The following is an 18,577-nucleotide window of genomic DNA, read 5'->3' on the forward strand; positions in this document are numbered from 1 at the left end:
TAGCTGTAATTGCACTAAATAACACAGAAAACTTATCTGAAGCTTCAGTTCTGGGGCCGTAAGCTAACCTGAGATGTGAGCAGGGTTTTAGAATCCAGCTTCCCTGCCAAGTTTAGAGCTGCTGTTATAGTCCAGTGTCAGTCTTTGCAGGGCAGCCCTTCTTCAAGCAAATGAGTCAGGTGGGAGCCTCCCCCTTTGCTGTGCTGGCAGCAGTGCAGGTCATGGGGAAGATCACTCCACCCTCATTACTAGCAAAAGGAAAGCTTCATTTTCACAGTGCTAGAGATCAGGGGAGGATTCAAGCAAATGTTTTGTTTTTCCCCACAGAGTAGGGATGATCTGAGGGATATCTGCTCCAATCACTGCTGTTGGCCGGTACAGAAGGAGGGAACCTGCAGCTGGCTTTATTAGAGAAGAAGACAGTATCAGCGGCAGCTGGAGAGGGGCAGGAGACTACCAGCAGAGAGGGGTAGAAGGCTCTCTAATAGATTCTCTTGCTTATCCCTGTTCCCACATGCACTGCACAGTACTAAGCCTTCCTCTGACCAAAACTTTGTTTCCTGGATTATTACCAGAAAGCGGAAACATGGAGAGTTTTTTTACATTTCTGTTGGAGACAGACAATTTCTCCTTTTAATCCTGAACTTTATTTACAGATTAGAAACTCCAATATTCTCCAATATTATTTTCACTAGTGAGAGAAAAAAATGGATGCATTCAGAGCACTTGGAAATGAGTCGCTGTTGTCTGGTTTCTCTGGTCCTGGCAGATGGGATCCCTTTCGTCGTCCCTTGGATTCCATCCAGCCCTGGCACTTCAGGCTTCTGGCAGCAGTAATGCTGGTGGTGACCTCCCTATCGCTTGCTGAGAACCTGGCTGTGATCCTGGTAACTTTTAAGTTCAAGCAGTTGAGACAACCTGTCAATTATGTTATAGTCAATTTATCTGTGGCTGATTTTCTGGTCTCATTGACTGGTGGCACCATCAGCTTTTTAGCCAATCTAAAAGGTTATTTTTATATGGGATACTGGGCTTGTGTACTGGAAGGATTTGCGGTCACATTTTTTGGTAAGCTTGATTTTGTTGGTAGTTATACATTTTTTCTTTGAACTTCCTTTAATGTATTCTACTAACTCTCCTGCAGCTTCCTGAGCCTCTGACTTTGCATGCCATTGAATGCATTGGATCTTTCCCCAGTTATGTATGTTCTGTGGTGTACCTCATGCATGAGTGAATAACATGCAGCACTTTTGCTGTCATAAATCAGTGGCTTGTTGCTTCTGTACTGTTTACTGAATACGTTTAATATAATGAGAAAAAACTTGCTTATAGAATAGCAGGATTGTGGGTAAAACTGGGAGAAAAAAAAAATCATGATGTGCAACTATTTTCAAGGTTTGTGTCTAGGTGTGTGTATGTGGTTAAATGAGAGAGAGAACAAATAGCTGTTCTAAAACTGTGGAAAATATTAGGGCACTGAAACATCTTATGTTAGCTGTCTTCCAGTGGTTCTGAGGAACTATGACATGCCTGTAACTGTCACCCCGTGCACCTGAATCTTTCTGTGATTGTTTATCTTGTCTTTGTTTTGCTGACTACATAAAATGTATTACTTTAATTTACTTTAAATTACTTTACTAGAGTACTTTACTCTAGAAGGGAAAATTGTCACCAGTTCACTGTGTAAATATACCTCTGCAGAGTAAGTATGAAAACAGTTTTAAAATTGAACATCTAATTACTTGAACATATAAATTAATTCCTGCCTCCTACAGAGCTTCTGTATCTCTGCCAAGTGATATTTTGGTTCTGTTTTAGAAGCTGCATAGTGAAGCCAGCCTTTTAACTCAGTCACTTCTCTGAATCAAAACACATTGCTGGTCTTCAACCTGAAGAGGAATCCCACTGTTGCTCTCAGGTTGATTAAACTACACAGAAGGAATATGTGTGAGGGACAATGGTTTTCTACCAGTTTGTGGCACGGAAGGCGTGTCTCATGGAGTTAAGGTCAGGCTGTTTCAAGATGTTGGTGAACAACCAGGTGGTCTTTAATAAAGTGATACCTTAATGTGGTGGGCAGCTGTCTGTAGGCTAGAGTTCTACAACAGTCTGAAATATGACATTTCTTGCAAAGATAGTGTTTTGAGTATCTATCTTCATTTGTTAAATTGGAAGTTATATGTAATTTGCAGCTTTTCAGAGTAGAACAGAATAAAAAAGTCATTGTGAGATAAAAAGGTCCAATTATTTGCTTGGGTTCGTAGTCATTATTACTGACAAACTAGACAAGTATGGAAATCTTGTGTTCTTAATAAAATATTAGAATAATGCACATGAATTGCACATCCTTTGAAAACTTGGATTGATGAAAAATGTTCCTGATATGGTGGGTGGTCAAATGCTGCAACAGGTTACAAAGAACTGTTGGAGTCTCCACAGCAAAGAAGCTGTGCAGTCTCCATCTGTGGAGATGTTCAAAACCTAACTGGACGTAGTCCTGGACGACCTGTTCTATGGATTTGGCTTACGGTGTGTAGGGCTGGACTAGGTGACCTCCAACATAAATGATTCTGTGACTCTGTGATGGTGGGATAGTGTTTGATTTTCAGTGAATCTATCTGATTTTTTTATGCTGACTGTGTTTTCCCACTGTAGGTATTGTTGCTCTCTGGTCTCTTGCGCTTTTGGCTTTTGAGCGGTACATAGTGATCTGCCGCCCACTGGGAAATATGCGCTTGAAGGGGAAGCATGCTGCCTTAGGTATTGCCTTTGTGTGGACCTTTTCCTTCATTTGGACCATCCCACCAACTATGGGTTGGAGCAGCTACACCACCAGTAAGATTGGAACTACTTGCGAGCCTAACTGGTAAGGCCATCCTTGCAGAGTATTGTGAAGAAATTACACTTACAGCTCATGACTTCTCCAAAGCAGGTGTTTAAAGGAAAGGCTTGAAGATGATGGACTTACAGGCAAAACTAGAGGTAGACAAAGCTATAACAAAACCAAGAAAAAATTGCCAAGAACAGGTTAAAAAAATGTGTGTGTGTGTGTGTATAATTTTCTAAAAGGAGAAGCTTTTGTATCTAATGAAGATAACTGTCCCATACCTTACGGTTTTTGTCTGGATTCAACGAGGACTAAAATATTTTTAGAAGTCTGGACAAGGCCCTGTGCAACCTGTTCTACCCCCATAGTTGACATCACATTGAGCAGGAGGTTGGATTACATGTACCTTCCCACCTGGACAGACCCACAATTCTATAGTTCTGTGTCTGTGATCCTACAAAGTAAACGTTTCCTAGCCCAGTGCTAGGGAGATGGCCCAGGGCTCCATCTGGTGATTTGACTAGAGCTATACAGGGGGGTTTTGATTAAAAACAGTTAACAAAAATATTAGTGACACCTTTAAAGAGCAAAATGAACTCTTCAAGAATATTAATCAGAACACATTAGTAATACATACACGACGTATTCTGTGTTTTATACAGGTATTCAGGAGCTTATACTGATCATACCTACATTATTGCATTTTTCACCACCTGTTTTATAGTGCCTTTATTGGTAATTTTGGTATCCTATGGAAAACTGATGCAGAAGCTAAGAAAGGTAAGAAGAAGCACTAATAAGTAGAACTGTGAAATATGTATGTATGTAATCATTTGGAATTTTTGTGTTCAAATTTCCATAATGATCAGATGTCAGATTTCCAGACAGCAAATCCGCTCACTTGTCAAGCTTTGTTAAATAATTATAATTACAAACAGAAATCTATGCTATAGTTAGAAATGATTTTTCAGTGTCCAAGTTTTATCACTTATGTCTCATTAGCCTAACATTGTTAGAAAAAATGCCAGCCTCATAAATAAAGAAGCTGGATGAGCCAGTATTGGTTTATTTACAATTGCAATTCAGTTCAGTGGCAGTTTTTCAGATTCAAACCAGACAATTCAGAATGTAGCTTAAAACGTCTGCATTTCTAAGTTGGTGTTGTCAGATACCTCCAGTTGCTCATTCCGTCAGTCATTGTATTCTGTATTTTGGCATTCTAAATAGAGGCCTATTATCTCTAATTTGACTAAAATCATTAGGATTCCCTTTCTCACAGGTGGAATTTGTCTGTATATCTGCACTGCCTTGAGGTGTGTTGCTGCAGCACCCATGAAAATATTTGAGATAAATCAACATGTGTGAGGCTGGACAGCAAATCTGGGCCATCACTTCACTTCTCATGGTTGGCTAAATCTAGCTTGGGTGTGCCTGTACAGGCTACAATCATGCTGGACTGCAACTGTGTTTTTGTACAAAGATGGTCCTAGCATTTTTTTCTGTTATTTTGACAATAAAAATATAAAGATATGTAAACAAATGAAAATTGAATAATCACAAGATAGAGTAATTCACATCCCTTAGCACTCATACTGACACTCTGTGGTCCAGTAACAGCATTCTTATGTGCTATCATACTTGACAAGAACAGATCTTCCCTTATAGCATGGCAGATTATAAAACTTCCCCAACATTTGCTACATGAAGGCCTTGCTTATTTTCTGGAATTTTCTGTCTTTTCTTTAAAGGTGTCAGATACTCAATGCAGGCTGGGAACTACCAGGAAACCTGAAAGACAAGTGACTAGAATGGTTGTTGTTATGATCATTGCGTTTCTAATCTGCTGGATGCCATATGCTGCCTTTTCTATCCTAGTCACTGCATATCCTTCCATTGAATTGGATCCTCGTCTGGCAGCAATTCCAGCTTTCTTTTCCAAAACAGCTACTGTTTATAATCCAATTATTTATGTCTTTATGAACAAACAGGTACTATATGCTTTCAGAGTGTCTTTAAAACTCATATTTTCATATGTAGACTTGCTTTATAATGAATTATTTCTATCTACTTGTTAGTTAACCAGCAATACAATAACTAGCATTTAGAATTTAAAAAAATAAAATGAAAAAAATCACTATGTCTACTTACTGGAGCATAGCATAAACCTCAGAGCATTATTGCAATATGAATGTTAATAATAATTAGGTTTAACTATTAGAAAGGGAAATCAGCCCTTAGTGAATGTCAGTTATTTCATACAGTTTTCTGTATGAAAAGTCTATTTTCAAGACTGTCCCATGATATTTCTATTATTCTTTAGGAATGCAATACCAGTGAATTGCTTTTGAGGTAGGGTGCTCATGGATATGAACAAAATGGAAAGAGAACATCTTTGAATAGCTGTGTATTAGTGCATGAAAGCAACTCATGAACTCCGAGAAATGAGCAATTCTCTTCAGCAAGATGTGGCTAGGAACAAGCATGAGAAGAAAATTATTTCTTAGAATGAGGCTTACTAGTAGTTTGGGCCTTTTTTAGAATGTCATTGTTTCTCACTTTGAGAGTTCTTCGTGGTGTCACAAGCATATATATTTAATGGGGCTATTTCTGTATGTGCCCAGCTGATTAATAAGATAATTTCCAAGAGTTCTAGTTAAGACACAAACTGCTTTATAGAAATATTTTTTAATTTCTTGTGTTTTGATTGATCTCCTTTGTTTCAACCTTCTAGTTCAGGAGGTGTCTGGTTGAGATGTTCAGCTGCAGTGCCATAGAGACTGCTGAGTCCAACATGAACCCGACTTCAGAGAGAGCAATGCTAACCCAGGACAAAAGAGGCAGTGAGTTGTCTATCATGGCAGTATGTAGCACCGTTTCTAAGAGGAAAACTGGAGATGAACACACAAATTGCCCTTCTTTTGCTCAGTTGGCAGCTTCAGAAAACAAAATCTGGCCCATGTAGGGAGTGAGATGTGATCATTAATGCAGTACTACTACATCATGTTTCCTTGTTACCATCACTTCATATAAAAAATGTCATGGCGGACATTATGCTCAGTTCTGTGGACACTGGCTTTGAGATTCTGAGCTCCTGAGTGAATGCAAGAGCTTCTTGGCTCTGCAGTTGCAATCAAACGCCCAGCCAAAACGTTAGTCCCTTCCTCTATTGTGTTAGTCCTCTATTATCCACTGCCTGCTTGCCCCTGGTAATAAAACTAGAGAAGCCCAATATTTTCACGCAGGCATGTGGCACAATAAGGACGAGAGTGTTTTACACTGACGACTGTGTAAAACACGACTGTGGCAGAAACATGAAGTGGTACACGGCTTCAACATGTTAATGGAAAATGAATAATATTTAGCATACAACTGACTCAAGTTCAACCAAGTGGCGGTTCAGAGAGAGGCAGGCCTGTGTGTTTTTTGGTTTGTTTCAGAATTTTTACTTAAAACAGACAAACAAAAAGCCTAAGGCTTCTGCACTTATGTCTGTCCCTGGTGAAAACGTCATCTGCAGCAAGTCAGGTGAGCTGTTAAGACTTCCAAGGACTAACTTATTAAAAAAAATTCCCATCAAGAGTCATTCATATCCTCCTTCTTCATTCCCTCTTTGTCAGGAAAACTTCTGTGCCCATAGCAACTTCTGAAATCAACTCAACTTTAGCAGAGAAGGTAGGGTATAGAAAACTGTGCAGAAATACTGAAGAAAGGGTCAGTAGCACTACTTGAGTTCTGAAGCTGAGCTTTGTAATACAGAAGTTTTTTACTGTATGTCCTTGCAACGTGCAGAGCTAAGGTCTATCATATTCTTGAGATCATGTAGCTCCAGGAGACAACTATTATTTCTGTTTTTTAATCATAGAATGGTTTGAGTTGGAAAGGACCCTTAAAGATCATCTAGTTCAACCCCCTGCCTGGGCAGGGACATCTCTCACTAGACCAGGTTGCTCAAAGCCCCATCCAACCTGAACTCAAACACTTCTAGGGATGGGGCGGGGCATCCACAGCTTCTCTTGGCAACCTGTTTCAGTACCTCACTACCCTAGTAGTGCTCCACAGTGAGGATATTCTTCCTTGTATCTAATCTAAATCTATCCTCTTGCAGTTTAAAACCATTGCCCCTAGTCCTATCACTATAGGCACTTGTAAAATGTTTCCCTCCATTTTCTTATAAGCCTCCTTTAAGTATTGCAAGGCTGCGATAAGGCCATCCTGGAACCTTCTCTTTTCTAGGTCTAACACTTCCATGTTTCTCAGCCTTAAAGAAAAAGCTTTGTGCACAAACAAAGCAAAAGAAGGAATTCATTTACTACGTCCCATTGGCAGGCAGGTGTTCAGCCATCTACAGGAAAGCAATGCCCATCACATATAACATGGGAAGACATGTTATTGGGAAGACAAACACCAAAGACAAATGCACCTCCCCCCCGCTAAGACCCCATTGTTCCTTCTTTACCCCAGTTTTCTTGTTCTTCATGAAGCCATGTAGTTTGGGATATCCCTTTGGACAGTTGGGGGCAGCTGTCCTGGCTCCCTTCTCCCTGCTCCTTGTGCACCCCCAGCCTCCTCACTGGCAGAGCGGTGGGAGAAGCTGAAATGTCTGTGACTTACTGCTGGCACTGTTCAGGAACAGCCAACCTATCAATGTGTTATCAACATTATTTTCACCACAAATCCAAAACATATCATCATACAAGCCTCTACAAAACAAAAAAAAAAAACACTATCCCAGCCAAAACAAGGACACTTAACAATTACAATTTCAGGAAATTAGTGTCCGGAGCATACAAAAAATATGCATCTTCTGGGCCATGTTACATCAGAGCATTGTGGATGGCTGTGTTTCCCTTCGCGTTTTTGCTTTTCTCTCACTTCTGAGCTAGAGCATGTCTCAGAAAACATAATCAGTGTTCTAGCTGAACAGGAAACTTGTAGCAGTCAATCACACCATGTTGCCGTTCTTCTCTTAGGAGCAGTTGCATCTCTGTCCCAGCAGTCCTTAAATTTCTGCTTCTGTACATCACTTCCTCAGCACTTTTAATTGAGCTACTGATCCTGACATAAGTTGTTAACTTGTTCTTTCACCTTTTAGGTCAAAAGCAGAGACCACAACAAAAATATACTTTCCATAAACAGTGGAAAAGAACAGAAATTGCCTGCTTTCCATGTTTGTGTGCCATCTCATATATTTAACTCATACAATGATATGGTTCAATACACAAAACTTTAGCTGAACATCACTTACATGCAAAAGCAAACCTGGTTATGCATGTAATAAAGACCTTTTTTGGTGAACATTGTATGAAATGTTACTAAAATCTGGTATCTCAGATTCTGAATTGTATATAAGTTCTAAGCTTACCTGAATGCAGTTTAGAAGAAAAGGCAATGGCTGACTACATTTAAATGCTTTACTGTGGGAAACCATTATTTCTAGGTAAGACGTTAATATACTGCCAGTAGAAGCAGCTGTTGTTTCCATGGTGATATAGAGTCTCTACAATAGCTACACACTGTACAGGCCTTAACAATAGAAATGTGATACAGAATCAGTCATCTGATGTTTTCATTTCAAAAGTTAAAAGTTCTTTACACATAATAAATGTGTTTTGTTTCTATTTAATTTTTTCTTCTCTTTATTTTATGAAGTTATGGTTTGAAAAACAGAAGTACCCTGAAAAGGAATGAGAGGCTACCTGAGATATGTGGGTCAGACCTAGTCTCAGAGCAGTACCCTCTTCAGTTTGAAGTCAAAAAACACTCATGAAGTAGATGGGGATGTTGGGGATCAGGGAAAGGTAAAACGGATACACAGTACAATAAATAAATAAATAAATAATAATGTCCTTAAACCCTGTTATCTTGCAAAGGCTGACCTCTTTATGATTCCCATGCTCAAGAGGTGACGAAGCTGGAACGCTTTGTTGGGGGAAGAGGGACAGGCATAGGCAGTGTGGCCCTGCATCCACTCTGGCCCTGGCAAGCTCACATGGTTTGCTTGGCTGCTCTTTCCTGCTTGTGGCCCCTTGAAGCATTCACAATGATGGACGTGCAGAATAACCTAGCCCCCATCTCCCTGCACAGCCCAAGATTTCTGGTGCATTTTGCTTTAGCTCTGTGAAAGCAATCAATTTTAACATTGAAGCAGTAATGACACTAGTATGTGGGAGACAGTATGAGCCAGCCTGCTCATATGGATGTGTTTCAGGAGCCCACTGTGTGCAACCTACTGCTTCTGAAGGCACATATTGGATTTACATGGCAAGGGTTTTGTAGCAGAGTGGCTGCAGGGGTGGGCTCTGTGAGAAGAGCCCATCAGCTGCGCCATGTCAGGTAAGAGCCATCTCCAAAAGGGACCTGCTGCTGGCAGAGCCAAGCCAATAAGTGCCATTGGATGCACCTCTGGGACAGCGTAGTTAAGAAAGGGAAAAACTTATTGCACAACAACAGCTGGGACAGAGAAAGGAAAGAAAATTATAGAGACAAACAATCCCACAGACGCCAAGGTCAATGAAGAAAGAGGTTAGGAAGAGCTCCAGGTGCTGGAGCAGATGTTACCCTTCAGCCTATGGAAAGGTCCACCGTGGAGCAGGCTGTCCACCTGTCCACCCATGGCTCAAGGGGTGCCACAGCAATGCAGATCTCCATGCTGCAAGCCATGGAGGAGCCCACGTAGGAGTGGGGGGGGGGGGGAGGAAAAAGGGGGGGGAGAGTGGGGGGGGAGGATTCCACCTGTGGGGGACCAGTGCTGGAGCAGTTTGCTGGAGATGGACTCCATGGTATGGAGCCATGTGGAAGCAGTTCTCGAAGAGCTGCAGCCTGTGGGCTTTTCAGATTCAGAGACCTTAACTTCATTTTATAATGGTTGGATCTAAAGAGGTGTGTTGCTCTACAAAATACATCAATTACATGAAATACATCTACAAAATACATCAAGAGCTGCATGTATGAGAATTCAGTTCAAGGCCGCTATGGGCTTTGCATTCATCTCATAAAATTTCATGAGGTGATTGTCTTTTACAGTATAATTTTACACTCAATGAGCTTGAACTTTCACAGTGCTCAATCTTTGAAACCAAAGTATGAACCTCATTATGTGAGTTACATCATTTCACAATTCCTGTTCTTTACCATTAATGCCATGTTATCTAGATCAGAAAAATCAATATATGAAGCTCTTCAAATGTTTTCAAAATATTGTGAGACAGGAAGAGTAAGATGTTCAATTACTATTCGTATGCATGCCTAAAAGAAAACGTTCATTAGTTTTTTAAAAAGTGAGGTATGATTTGAAAACAAAAAATCTTGCATTTAAGACTCAGATTTTCTCTTTCAAGCATATGTTGACCTAGGTTAATCACATGTTAATGGTATTAGCCATATTAAATCATGAAGAATTGGCATAAGTGATAGTCTTTAACTAAAAGCAACAGAAGTATTTTATCTTCCAAGAATCTCAGGATATGTAGAGTATATTTCTGTAGGACAAAATGAAACATAAAAACTTAAACAATGGCAAAGAAAAACAGTGTAGAAATTCATGGAAAACCTAAGAAAAAAATAAGTTAATAGGAATTTTGCCATCTGATAAGTGTTACATCATCCTCAGTACAAGTCACTCAACCTGAAGTGGTATGGGTGAGTTTTTACTTCACCAAGGAAAACTTCGGTTGCATCTATAAATGAATTGCAAACACCAATTTGTAGCTGTAGTCAAAGACAATGTCTCCACTAGCAGAAATGGAAACACACCCACTTAATATCCTAATAGCCATTATGAGGTTAGCTGTAGGTCACAATACCATTGTGCATGGTGGGGTGGATGGTCTGACATCAAGCACTGAATTAAAGCAGTCAAAACATTATAAGGGGATGGTATTCATATGAGCTTTAGAGCAATGCTCTCATTTCAGCTATAGAGCAGACAAATAACATTGGCTACTTTATGAGGAAAAGAGAGAACTGCAGCACAACAGGAACAAAAGAGGAATCAAACGAATGTATGGGAATACATTGAAAAGTCATGACATTAAGCTCTTCTTCCTTTTGCCCACTCATAAACAAGCACTAGAAAGAGAATTCAAGAATCTCTTCCCAAGGCATGTACCCATCCTGTCTGCAGAAGCCACCCAAAATACCTCCACAGTCAAAACTTCTTGCATGACTTTTTTTCTAATGTGAAAATAATTTTCATTTATATATATATAATGGAAAACATTATATATTTAATGGAAAACAATTTTGATATAATTTTAATGCACTTTTAGAAAAAGAAAATTACTTAAATTTGTTTAGAAATACTAGCATTTTATGTACTTTTTGGTTATTAAAGGTGGATGATAAGGAAAAAAAAGTCACTACTTTTCTATACATTATTAGAGGCTTCAAATTGTTGCTGTTCTCTGAATGATAATGTGCTGGCAGTATTCTTTTGGCACAGAAATATTTGTCAATGTGTTAGTTTTAAAATGAAAGGGAATTTAAATCACTTTTTCTGTTAGCCCTCAACCATTCTGCTTTTACTCAGGTCACTAACCAAAGGTGTGACAGTAGTATTTAGACATACAGAAGATAAGAAGTGTTTCCAAACATCAATTCAAATTTAGAGAAATATTCTACAGATCCAAAATGGCACCAAAGACAATATTTATGAAAAAGCACATTGAATTCCTAAGTGAGGTGCAGGGCATGGCCACCTCCCCCAGCTCCGGCGCAGCCCTGCTCCTGTCTGACCACTGGGGCCTAGCCCCATGTCCAGTGACCCACAGTTTATGCCCAGGCTGGAGGTCATGGATGCCACTGTGTCCTGAGCAGGTTCAGCCCATAGCAAAGCTGAGCAAATAAGCCAGAGACACATGGGGCACTAACACACCAACTGCCCTGCCTTCAGCAGCATTTACACACAGGACTCACGTAAAACAGAGATCGGAGTCCCCTTCCTCCTCTCTGCCTGATAGAGATAGAAGGTTAATAGTGTGGCCACACACACAACATTCTGGGTTCACAAGCACACACACATTCGTAAATCCAGCACAGCCCCTCTGACTGCCAAGCACCACTGCCCAGATTCTAGGCCCCCTACCTGCTTCATGGCTCACCAGGTCACCAACTGCTCCAGCTTAAAGTTCACAGGTCCCTCAAGAACTGGCACTGAATTAACTCAAACGCATGCATAGGTCTCACCAGTAGCTGGCACATAGTCCTTGCAGCATGCACACAAGGGAGAGAAAGTGGGTATGCACAGAAGGATTGTTAAGAAAAATTTAATGAGGAACAGTAGGAAGAAAGATCAGACTGTAGTGACCAGGCACAGGGCTCAGCCAGGTAAGTGTACCGACCAGCCTCATTTTACACATAACCAGCCTTTTTATACCCTTTTCTACCTGTCCCCCCTCTTTGTTCCTCCTTCTCCCTCTTATCCCTGCAGACCCCCATGGGTCATCTGCAGTTTCGGTACCCTCCTAGTTGAGGACCACCTACTTCACAGTTAGATCAGTTGCAAAGTCCAGGTTGTTTCTCCTGGAAGCGATGCCTGTAACTTGATAGCCAACCAGCTAGTGAGGCTAGGATGTTTATATCTGGTAATTGTCTCCCAGTTTAGAAGTTCTCAATCAGGTACTCCTGCTGGAATAAATGCTTCTGCATTCTCTCCTGGTCTTATCAATTACTGTGACTGACCAGGGTTGGTTCCCATCACTGCTTCCCCATCTTATTATCCCTTGTTAAATTGGAAAATGTCCTTGACTACATACACTTAAAGAAGCACTCTCCTTCTACATACCTTTACATAAATATGATAAAGATGGTAACATTTTCACTTAACGAAGGCAGTGACCATGAGTCAGGAATAGTTAGGACAGAACTATGTAGACTCCTGCCTGTGAAGACAAGAAACTTCTACATACATTGTGATAGGTACAGTGGATGTCAAAGAGGTATGGCTCCATTAAAACAGGGGGTATGATTGCATCAGGTTTAGGAACATTGTAGAAGTGGCTGGGGGGGGTGGGGGGTGTGGGGGAAGGATTAGCAATAACAGTTTTAGATATTGCCAGAATATCTGTGCCACAGTGCAATAAAGATGGGTCCCCAGGACCCAGAAAACAGTCTTGTCATTGATAACAGGGTGGTGGGAGAAAGAAAGAGCAGTAGCCATGGAAAAATCTCAGGAGAGAGGATCGGAAATACAGTTTTGGATGCACTACTTTGAAAATAATTGTGAAACATTCAGAAAACAGAGGCTGGTTGAAACACAAGGCTAAGAATTCTGGAGACACATTAGAAATAAAAATCAAGATTTGAATACTACCCTTACTAACTAAGGGTAGTAAAGGAGTCCACATGGTTGGAGTCAGTTGCTTAAGTTATGCAGGAAAAAGTGGTTTGAACTAAGAGGACAGGGAGAAAGTTTCATGCCCTGAGTGACTGGTCAAGCAGTTGTATGATAAGAAAAACAGTATATAGTACTGAAAGATGCAGGACAGGATGTTAGAATGGTGGACATGATAAGTATCACAAAAAACAAGTAGAAAACATAATCTGGAGAGCTAGATTTATAGATGTTAGCACACATTTGCTCAGAAGCAATTTATCAGGTTGCAAAAAAAGAAAGCCTGAGAGAAGTGAGCAGAATCTGATCCATAGAAGGGAAGACATGGTAAATGAGGTGCCACTGACTTTCAGGAGTTTGAAAGACACAAGATGATGGTTTGGGATGGTGTAGTGCTCCCAGCAGCTTCCTGGAGAGACCTATTTTTGCATTGTCAAGGGAAGTAAGCAGAGAAGCAAGACAAAGTGAGGTAAAGAAGGCATATAAGAGAAATAGGGATAAGCAAGTATTAATTGTCTGCTAGAAGCAGTGGGATTACATGAAGGTATCACTAATTTATTTTCAACATAGAAGTTCATCATGTAATTATGTTGATCCTGAGCAGGATCTAAATGACACACATCTGCACCTGTGTTCCTCAGGTGAAGCTCTATCATGTGGTCAGAATTTATGCAGAAACAGTTCATGTCTATTTCTCCATGTAGCTCATGGCCTAATTACCTCTGTTACCATTTGAATTGCAATCCTTTCACATTAGCTCCTCTAGAACACTTTAATAGATTACATTTATGGTTGTTTTGTATTATCTTGTCACTCCTTTAGACAAACTCTCTGACATGCAGCAAGCATAGATATAAAATGTAGGCTGCAATAGGTTGATATGAAAATTAGTGCTTCCGGGCAAATAGGAAATTAATATTAGAATCCAATTAATCTTCATTTCATATGGAGAAAAAAAATAATTAGTCTTAATAGGACCACAGAGACATCACAATTTTTTCCTTCCATCAAGCAAAGCCAACACTGAACAACCACTAATCAATCACTCTAATCAAGCACAGCATCAGCAGTATTTCTCACTGTCCATATCTCTTATCTTTTTACTTCGTTCGGAAGTATTTTCTAACAAGGACAAACTTTTTCTTGGTTGATTATTCTGAATACTCCCACAACTGCAGGAAATGCCATTTTTTTTTGAACAACGAATTAATTCTTATCTTCTGCAAGCATGAACAAATGTTTTTTTTGTAGATGTTTACCAATCCTCAAGCATTATCATTCCCTGTCTCAGGTAGGACACTGTCTCTACTAAAGGTTCTGAATAAGGAATAATGGAATCAGTGTGAGTTTTCATGTTAAAATATCCTCACTACTATTTATAACAACTTTTCAGGAAGACACATTTTTTTTTTCTGCCTATTGGTTTAAAAAAAAAAAAAAGTTATCATCTTGATACATTGGTTGTAGTCCAACTAAACAATATTAGCCTTCACATACAGTCTTAGAGAGTTTCTAGAAGTTGACTGCTTTTTAATGTAACAATAACAGAAATTTAGAATTACAATCAAGGGGGGATGCCCCATTTAGAATTACAATCAAGGGGGGATGCCCCTTTTTTTTTTTTTTTTTTTTTTTTTTTTTTTTTTTTTTATAAAAAGTAAGTTATGCCATGAATGGTATTGATAATCTTATAATTTCATGACTAGTGTGTATGACTGCTGCTGAAGGCAAGGTGCAAGGTGCTCGCACTTGATTGTTGATTAATAAACTGCTTCTCGTGTCCTTGAATTTTTCTTTTGCTACCAGAAGTATGCCTAGAAATTATATTATAATCCATCAATTTACTTGTTTATAATGTAAATAGCACTTTTTTTTCTTTTTTTTTTTCTGAAAATAAATTATGGTTGCAGAAAGAGCTACTGTTTTGCATTGAAGTGGTGCTGTTTCCTTTGGGATACTACTACAAAAGGTACTAACACTCAAGGCTGGCTAGCTGATTTACTTAGGAAAGGATGGAAATTAATTATATAAAAGATGATAGCACTCTTATGACCCTTCTGATGATGGGAACCCAGCTGTTGCAGAATGGAACAACCTCCTCCTTGTAAATCATAGTATCGTGGAATCATGCTACACTGATCTAGAATCATAGATCATACTACACTGACCAGATCCTGCTCATGCTGAGGTTTGCGGGCCTCACTGTTCTTCGTATATTTTTAGTATTCCTCCAAATAAACAGTAATCAACCTCTTATCTATGCAATGCTGAGCTTACTAGTTGACACAACAAAGTTCACTGAGAGTGTTGCACTCTTACATATCTCCATAGGAATGAGTAATTATAATATATAAAATATATTGTATATGTTATTATATATAATATATTATATATCATATATTATATATCGTATATTATAAATAAATATAATAATTATAGTAATGCTAGAACTTCAGTGTGAAAAAAAATCTGTTCTCCTGCCTGAGAAATAAAAATAAGTTCCTGGCTGAATTTTGGCACACAGGAAAAAAAAATAAAAATCTTTCATAATCAGTTATTTCAGCATTGGGAATTTAAAATTCTGGATCAATACAACTGTAAGAATCATTTTTACTGATAAAATTCTGAAATTTAGAAGGGCACTATCCAAGCTATTTTCCATAGATTCAAATCTAGAGGGGGTTGGAAAAATATATTTTAAAATGTCATCACACCTCACTACCCACTAGCAGGGAAAAAGGTTTTGGTGAGGGCTTAGCTACTGAATGATGTATTGGTGCACTTCAAAAAAGTTGTCATCGTCTTGCTCCAGCAACAGACAGCACAGATTCCCTAGAGATTTGCTGCTGCTTTTCAAAGATACAAATATATTAATATGCAAATTTAGTTTCCTCTAAAATCACATGCAAATATGCAGAGTGCTGCTACAGGAGATACTACCTGCTCAAAGTGAAATGGCATGGAGAAGGGCAGGTATTCTTATTAAGGACTAGCTCTACCAAACATTCATAATAAACTGGATCATTCCAGCATAGCTCTGCAAGTAGGGAGATGGAGATTAACCTCATTCATCCATTTGCATTCTATGGTATTTAGACGGCTCCTTCTGCAAATTTTTTAACTTATCTTCTTAACTTCTTAACCTTTAACTTAACTTCTGCAAATATTTAACTTAATGTTTTTTTTGTTTGTTTGTTTGTTTTTTGTTTCTTTGACTTGAGTTGTTTTATTGGTTTTGGTTTTAGTTTTGGTAAAAATGCATTTAATCGCATCAGTTTCCACTTTCAAGAAACCAGACCTTGTCCTTGCTCACACTCAGTCTCCATTGTCAAGAGCTCTAAAAGGTAAAGAGAGGCAACTGGCATTCAAACCAAGTTTGATAAATACATTTCTCCATGTTCCCAAATTTAGCTGCAGCATAAATTCCTTCTTTTGTTTCCTGTCTTTATCTTTCATTTACTGCTTCTCCAGGATAAGATCAACCCTCCACCCCCACTCCCCTTCCCCAAACAAAACACCTCTGATGTTCCCCTTCATCTTGTTCATACCAGCAGATCCATGACCTCACTCAGAGGAAAACTTTCCTCACAAAAAAATACACTACCAAGATATTGGTGTCCAAGGATCCCTTCAGTGAGATGGGCTGATCTGTCCAAGCCTATGTAGGTTCAGCATTCACTACGGTTTGAATCTCTGTTTAATTTTGACCCCAGTGAAAATGATTGTCCAAGGAAACAGAGCCATGAATATCAACAATAATTCTCATCTCAATTAGTAATAAATATAATTTGTAACTGATTAGTGAAGATTCTTATAAAATTTATGATGTTATAATACTTTGTATTATAAATTGTACTATTCTTTCTCTTTACTACATTTATATTGAAGTCTCCTCTGTCACAAAGAGTTAAAAACTATGAGAGAATTTAAGAGCCTTACAGTAATTTGGCGCATCAGTTTTAGCTCAGCTATTATCCAGCTGCATCAAGATATTAATGTAGTCATCTCTCTTCAGTCTCAATGAATTGCTATAAAAATGTCAAACAATTAGATTATATTGGCCAACGTAGCCTTGTTTGATTGAGTACAGATGTAGGCCGTGTCCCTTGAATCATACTGATGAAGAAGTAGAAGGGCTTGTAGAACTCCATTGCAAATTTATTTCAATATACGTTGCATTCAGGTTTCTAATGTCAGCACTTGCAATACTAATAACCCCAAATGCTAAATAGGTATTTTTAGATGGAATAAAAGTCAATGTCATTCAGGACAAATACAAATGAATTTTATTGAAAGAGACAGATATCTTGTTCTAGCCTTTTATTAATTGCTAGTCAATGCTGAAGACAGTATATTTAGGTATTTCTTGTGACTTCATCATCCTGATTCAGTGACCACATACTAGAATAGTTTTTCTCTATTAAATACTATGCCAGTATGTTTATTGCTATACACAATTTATCTGCTACTTCCCTATCAAGATCAACCAAATGATTACAGATAGCCATCAACGTACCTCAGTTGCACCATACTTCACACTCATTTATGTCCCACAAGCTACTTCAAGTGTTACAAGTCCAGAAAAATTCTGAGGACCAGAAAGAACTGAAAATATTTTGGAAACTCATATTCTTCTTGAAACAGAAACTGGTAGTTAATTATCCATTGTGTGTTGACAGGTAATTAATAAGTACCTGTCATGTTAGTAGAAGAACAGTCAGTTCTGGTTGCTAAAAGAACACTGAGAACCTCAGCAAACAAGCTTACTAATACTAGAATTAAGGTTAATATATCTGCTCTGAACAGACTAAATCTTTTCATCACAAACTTCTTTTTCCACATTCCTTTTCTGTTTCAGGGCGTTGCAAATTACAGCGCTACACACAATTCCATTGTTCCAGCTCTCCCATTGAGTTTGCCTATTTTAAGGCATAATCAGAAAATTACACAAATTCCTAATCAGTGCAGCCTGTTGGAGGTTTCTGGAAAAGCTGTTCATTTTTGTGGACACCTCGTTTCTACTAACAATTTGCAACGGGGAATGTCAAGTATGAGAGCATCAAGAAAATTGATAGGTCATGTACATCCAGTTATATGAAAGCACATATTACTACAGCTCAGTACTGATCTTGCTTTCAGTTTCATCTTGCAGGTTTTCACCCTCTTGTGCCATCATTTGTCAGATGAAGCATTATATGAAATACAGGAGAAATAAGTCACAATAGTAATTCAGTGAAAAAGAAATAGCTTACTAAATATTTCCCACGCTAATGGGCAATGCCACCAAACTGAAAACATAACTGAATAGAGGGTCATGTTATGCTTGAACATTTTCAGAGACAGCCAAATGTATATAATTTCTATTAATGACATAATAATTTGCCAACGGTGACACAAACATTAAGGGTTTACAATTATTG

General features: G+C 38.7%; 1 protein-coding gene across 2 annotated transcripts; it reads left to right on the top strand.

Moving 5' to 3' along the window:
* The first annotated feature begins 240 nt into the window (after nt 1-240).
* On the top strand, nt 241-8,434 carry LOC137859873 (opsin-VA-like). Of its 2 annotated transcripts, XM_068689362.1 has the most exons (6): nt 241-469; nt 770-1,068; nt 2,656-2,866; nt 3,490-3,607; nt 4,576-4,815; nt 5,559-8,434. In XM_068689362.1, the coding sequence occupies exons 2-6, from the start codon at nt 837-839 to the stop codon at nt 5,787-5,789; spliced, it is 1,032 nt and encodes a 343-aa protein (XP_068545463.1). In that variant the 5' UTR covers nt 241-469; nt 770-836; the 3' UTR covers nt 5,790-8,434. The 2 variants fall into 2 exon arrangements, with proteins under 2 accessions (XP_068545463.1, XP_068545462.1); XM_068689361.1 differs by having other exon boundaries at nt 241-1,068.
* Nucleotides 8,435-18,577: the final 10,143 nt, after the last annotated feature.

The sequence above is a fragment of the Anas acuta genome, chromosome 7 (genome assembly GCF_963932015.1).
Source record: "Anas acuta chromosome 7, bAnaAcu1.1, whole genome shotgun sequence".
NCBI lineage: Eukaryota > Metazoa > Chordata > Aves > Anseriformes > Anatidae > Anas > Anas acuta.

Bases quoted from the DNA above. Each gene is read 5' to 3' on its own strand.
- LOC137859873 (XM_068689361.1), top strand. From the start codon at position 708: ATGGATGCATTCAGAGCACTTGGAAATGAGTCGCTGTTGTCTGGTTTC. The intron at 1,069-2,655 runs GTAAGCTTGATT...TTCCCACTGTAG, and splicing joins ATTTGCGGTCACATTTTTTG to GTATTGTTGCTCTCTGGTCT. The intron at 2,867-3,489 runs GTAAGGCCATCC...TGTTTTATACAG, and splicing joins ACTACTTGCGAGCCTAACTG to GTATTCAGGAGCTTATACTG.